Genomic DNA, 6,240 nt, shown 5'->3' on the forward strand with positions numbered 1-6,240 from the left:
CGTCTTCACAATTCCATTTCCATTCTCCCGACCACACAAAAACAAACGCCACCCACAAGACACTTTGTGGAACACACTCAATCCCCTCACTGACCATGTAATCACTCTCACCCACCCCCATTCCAAATTACTAATGTCCGAATTTATAAGCAAGTACTGAACCCTGGGACAGTAAACATCAAAGTACCTTTGCTTACCTTCACGTGCAGGTAGTTGAAGGCTGGTCGGGTCCAAGTGTGCCATCCACCCGGTCGAATTCCAAATTTATCCCATGGGGCCAATCAATTTCCCCAAAATTTCCTTTTGTCTGCTGTACTGACAAGCATGTGGATCCGCCTCCTCCGGTGACCTTTACGACACTACTGCCCTTGGCTACGACAGCACCGCCCCTATACCGTGCAAGGGCCATTGGGTAAGTTGAACAGCCGAACCGCCAACATGGCCCATGAGTGTCCATAAGGGCGCGACCCACCATCCATCCTTCGGCACCTTGCGAGGAACATGACTCCACTAGCCCCAGCTGGCCAATGTGGTGAGCACCTGCTGCTAACTCTGCCATTCCCAAAGCCACGGACCTGGGGGGCACGGTCGCAGTGCGAGGCATCCACATCACGTCCCCTGCACCTCTCACATCCTCCAGTCCTCCCACATGCAGCCCCCAGTGACCACCCTCATATGACCACGCCCAAGGTCTATCTGACAGCCATGCTCCACCAGGAGACTCAATCCCAGAAGACGTGGCCACACACCTCGGCCACCCATACCACCACATTGACTTCCAGACTGCCGAAATCCATCCCCACAACCCAATGTCCAAATATTGGTGCCGTCGCCCCCATAGCCAGTTGAAGGCTGTGTCCTGCTTCTCTATCCATTTTTGTCCCAGTCTCCAACACTTTGATCTAACACACCTGGATCAATAATGGTGTAACTGGTTTGAGTGTCCACCACGGCCTCTTCACAAAATTCACCCTTGAATTTGGCATCTAACACTCAGATTACCCGTGACAATTTTTCCACATTTCACTATCTTCACCAAAGGAAGGCGCTTCTCCATACACTTGCCAGCCGAGCATGGCCCCGTACGGTCGGCTCGTTCCAATTTCCCAATTGATCAATCCCATGGCTCTCTTCCCAAGCCGAGAGTCCACAAATCACAACAGATCATCTGTGGAAGATCATGCTCACATCATCACGTTCCACAGATGCCCCAATGGTTGTCCAGTGGGCTATATCCATACCTGTCCATGTGGTTCGACCCGCGTCCATAGACAGCACAGCATGGCAGGTCATCACATGCTGGCTGTCCCAGAGTCTCAGGGAGAGGCTGTCAGGCCGCATGCCCGGGCGGGCACCACACCAGGGCCTTGTTGGCCGTCCGTGGTGCCACCACCAAAGCGTGACCGCAACACCTCCCCCTAGTGGTCCTCATGATACCCCATACCAGGTGCCTGTGAGAAACCACCTCTGTCCCCCTGGAGGTCTAAACCCCCACCAGCGTCCGGTGACCCTGCTGGCCCGAAACACTCGCTCGGACAGCGCCCCAATGGACTCGGGACGCCACACTCCACCAGACCCCCCGTGGAGCCCGGGCCGTACCATGGCGCCCATGGTCGGACCCCATGTCCAAATCCTGCCAGCACAGCCCCCCAGTTGGCTGGCACACCTTAATTTCCAAGTGGGGCAATTTCCCACGAGCCCAACCCCAATGACCTCTCCTGGTGCGAATTCTGCACCCCGGGCACCAATTCCCACCAAGTCTGCTCCAAATGGAATCGCCATTTAAATTTAATTTTAAATTTACATTTGAAAATGTTGGCCTCGTGTGCTCAACCGCAGCTGCAGGCAACAACCCCTTCCTCGGGTTCTTCTGCCCCTCCCTGCAGCTGTTCCAAATTCACTATGCAGCCTAGTTTTTCCGAGGCTCTATCTCCTAACTCCTCTATGTCCGAGTCCAGCTCGGGGCCAAGACACCCCCCCCTGCTGGGTATCCAATTTCGGAGCCTCTGGTGCCCAATTGTTGTTCGTGGTGAGGGTCCCCTCAGTCACCTTAATCTCCTCCTGGGGATATTCAACGGACGGACTCACCTCATCTCCCAGACTGTGTTGGACCCGAGCTATCTCTCCCTCGATGGTATTGTCCCTGGTCTCCAGCCGCTCCCGTATCAAATCATTCTCTTCATCCCCATTCAATTGCGGCCTCAACAGATCTTTATCTCGAAATACCCACTCCGGTTCTGTTACACGGACCTCCAATATTTTCTCCCCCTGTTACTCCAAACCATCATCCTGATGCTGCACAAGTTCCAATCCCCCCCCCCCCCCCCCCCTCCTGCTGGTGCATTGTGGCATCCACACAAGCCCGACAGCCTTCCAGATCCTCATTTAATAAACATTTCCAATTTACTTCCGAACATTCCCCATTTACCTCCGAACATTCCCTCCCCAGGTCTATCAGACGGGTTTCACCCTCTTCAATTTCCAATGCCATCTCTTCCTGTTTTGAATCAAATGATAATGTCCATTCCTTCTCCTGTGCCCCAGGTCTATCCTTTTGTTCTCTTTGGGCTTTCATTTCTTCAATTTGAGCATCCCTCTGTTCACTACAGGCATCCATTTTAGCCTCCTTTTGTTCACTGTTGTCATTTGTTTGTCCCTTTCGTTCTCTCCTCCATTCCTTCATATCGTCACTCATTCTCTCCAGTTTATTCAATATTCGCAACAAGTCCTGGTAGGGCGTCGCACCCATTCCCATTGTCCCCGGGTCCCTCATAGGAGAGGGTGGTGGGCTAATGCTCGGGACAGGGGAGGTTCCACTCCTATTCTTATCAACCTCTACCCTCGGCTCGCTTCCGTGCTCTTCAAAATACTCCATCCGATCTGCCATCTCACTCACGTCCACCATCCTCGGTGACAAAGCAGTTTCTGCTCGCGCGTATTTTTACCTCAGGAAAAAAAAAAAAATCTTTTTCGAGAGCGCGATGTTGCGCTTCCACACCCCAATCAACTATAAAATTTGGACACCCCGGTACTACAATTACCTTCCCCTCGACGAGAGCAAGACGACCGTTAAAAATTGGATTCTGAAAGCTGAGCGCAATTTGCACCCAGCAGGTGTCGACTCGCAACTCTCAGACCCTGAGTGTCCGCCGGGTTCGAATCCCACTCTCCTGACACCAGTTGTCATGTCCATGCCGATAAAGACCGGCCTCGGACGAATGACCGATCAGCTTACCTCTGAGGCGTTCAGTCCAACTATGGTGGTGTTCTTTACACGCGAGGGAACGGAGAGTGACGAGGCTTACCTGCACGGGTGTACGTGGAACGGGTGGTTTTCCGAATCACCGACATATAGACAGGACAGGGCGAGGAATTAAAATGCAACAATACTGGGTTTAATAAAAGAAATGCAGGTAACAAAAAAAGGTAAACTAAAATTCCTAATTGGAGCGCCCCTCACGGACTCGTATACAACACAAGGGGAAAAATAAATGGAAAAAAATGTGTGTGTAATGAATGTTAGCGGGTACTTAGCTCTGGTCCCCTTGACCATCCGGGGTATTCACAGGCCTCGCGTCCCTGCGTGGGAAAACACGCCTTGGCGCGAAGCCGTGTTCACCGCCACACCGAAGCAAGCGAACAGGCCCGAGCTCCTCCCACGTCCTCCTCGCTCGGCTGCCCCGAGCCCAACGTTCCTTTCAGGCGCACACAGCACCAAGCCCAGCCGCCACAAAGCCAGCACCAAGGAATCGGGGAAAGGATGCGCCCACTCCTCCACGCAGCCAGGAGCAAAGCGAGCGCGCGAATCCACCACCAAGAGCGAGCCCGAACTGCCACCACAAGCAACGAGGACCCAGCGCAAGAGAGAGAATGGTGGTCCTCAGGCTTTTTGTTCCCCAGTCTCGAACGTCATCCGATGACATCCGCGCATGCTCCAATCAAAGAGTCCATCTCATCGCTGCTTGCTACCGACCAATCATCACCCCTCGGGGCGAGGCCTCACTGTGCCCTCGTGATGACTCGGCTGGCGGCGTCAGTGGCTTTGTTCAAACGTCTGAATCCGGTCAGTTTATTTAATGTTTATAATTACGTGCCGATCGCTTGGCTGGTAGTGTGTGTAGTGTCACGTCATAAGGAACAGGGGAAAATCACAGAGGTCATTTACACACAGAGGATTTACCCTTAACCCCCAAGCTACATAGCACAAGAGACACTTAATCCGAACATCCGGTTCTACTTAGTTACAGGAAGTGGCTACACGACATCCGGAGCATGGTAATCTACACAATCCTACCTGGCCTAAGGTATTCCATTGCCTACTCCCCACAAACGTAATTGTATTTTTTATTCTGTATTTTATTGCCGTTTTTAATCATGATATTTTTTTATTCTGTATTATTGTTTTTATACGTATTATTATTCTTTATTCTGTATTATTATTGTTTCTATGCGTATTATTATTGTTTTTATAGCAGCAAGTAACAGGAAGGTCAACATGGATTTGGTCCCTCATGCCCGTGTCATCCGTTTACGTGCAATCACCCCAGCCGTACCTGCGCGGAATGAGTTGTTAGCACTTACATTCATACTTTTTACTCTTACCCACAAGGCACAGAACCGGTGCTCAGTAGCATACTCTTTTCGAAGGATACTGTAGGTTCATCACTGAAATGCAGACCGACGAGTGGCTTCGAGTTTCACTTGAGAGGACGACGTGCTCCGAGATGCAACACCCTGGTGCAGTTCCATCAGAATCGTGGACAACCGGCTTAACGTCCGATGTGAATGACGGCATGCTCCATGATGCACCACCATAGGCACTGAATTACCAGCAGGGCGACCTGAGTTTGCGCGAACGGAACACGATCCAGAGGAAACAATGGAGTCCGTTCCGCGTTTATCATCCGACACAGGCACACCTGGAGGAACAGGGAGGAGCTTCGGAGCGCGACAGGAAAGAGCAGAGCGGAGCGGGACGGGCCGGCGATCCGGAGCCGCCAGTGGGGGAGACGCCGACATGAGGGTTCATTAGCGGAAGGTCACGTGGAACGTCGCGCGTCACCTGGGGGGGGGTTTGTAAAGTTTGTAAAAGGAATACAAGGACCAGGAGGAGGAGGAGGATCCCGGTGGATCCCGGTGGATCATCGAGGCGAAGGCGGGCGGGGGTCGGGGACCAGGGGCGTCTGGCGGCGGAGTCCGGGGTCCGTCGGGAGTCCTAAGAGTAAGAGTGACCCACGAGGGTCGTTCTCGCGATGCCTTTCTATACCCGGTCGATACGGTCTCGGAACAACATCGGGAAAGAGCAACGGAACGACCTGCCCGGCTTTGCGCACTCTGCCCTGACCGCCTCGTTACACCAACTGGGCTCCATGGCGAGCACGGCCTTCCAACTGATCACCGAGCTGGAGAAAGAGAGCGCGGCCGCGGCTCGGCGGGTCCAGCTGTTACAGACCCGGGTGGTGCGGCTTCAGCACAGGGCGACCGTGGACTCACCGCACTCGGCACCGAAAGGTAAGCACCTTCACTCGTCACCAGGACCTGGCATCACCTCACCCCTGTTTCCCTCGACATATCGCGCATCCCAGGTAAACCTTACTGGTTCTTTCTAATCGGGACAATCTTGCTCTGCGACCCTTTCTCCTCAGCCTCCACACTCACCTGTCCCATTCCCCCCCCCCCCCCACTCACCCGCCCCATGCCCCCCACACCCACCCGCCCCATGCCCCCCACACCCACCCGGCCCATGCCCCCCACACCCACCCGCCCCATGCCCCCCGACACTCACCCCTCCCATGCCCCCCGACACAACCATCCCATGCCCCCCGACACTCAACCATCCCATGCCCCCCGACACTCAACCATCCCATGCCCCCCGACACTCACCCCTCCCATGCCCCCCGACACAACCATCCCATGCCCCCCGACACTCAACCATCCCATGCCCCCCCACACTCACCCGCCCCATGCCCCCCCACACTCACCCGCCCATGCCCCCCCCACACTCACCCGCCCCATGCCCCCCCACACTCACCCGCCCCATGCCCCCCACACTCACCCGACCCATGCCCCCCACACTCACCCGCCCCATGCCCCCCACACTCACCCGCCCCATGCCCCCCACACTCACCCGCCCCATGCCCCCCGACACTCAACCGTCCCATGCCCCCCCCACACCCACCCGCCCCATGCCCCCCCACACCCACCCGCCCCATGCCCCCCCACACCCACCCGCCCCATGCC

The 6,240-nt window shown here is 55.0% G+C and overlaps 1 protein-coding gene across 1 annotated transcript in view; it reads left to right on the top strand.

Annotated features, from left to right (window-relative positions):
* Window positions 1-4,925: 4,925 nt before the first annotated feature.
* Window positions 4,926-6,240, top strand: part of LOC137427249 (uncharacterized) — a 146,385-nt gene continuing 145,070 nt past the window's right edge. Inside the window, exon 1 of the mRNA XM_078778534.1 lies at window positions 4,926-5,511. Within this exon, the coding sequence (XP_078634660.1) occupies window positions 5,253-5,511 (259 nt within the window). The 5' untranslated portion in view covers window positions 4,926-5,252. The remainder of the gene's footprint in view (window positions 5,512-6,240) is intronic.

This window comes from Myxine glutinosa, chromosome 5 (genome assembly GCF_964187855.1).
Source record: "Myxine glutinosa chromosome 5, kmMyxGlut1.1, whole genome shotgun sequence".
Taxonomy (NCBI): Eukaryota; Metazoa; Chordata; class Myxini; order Myxiniformes; family Myxinidae; genus Myxine; species Myxine glutinosa.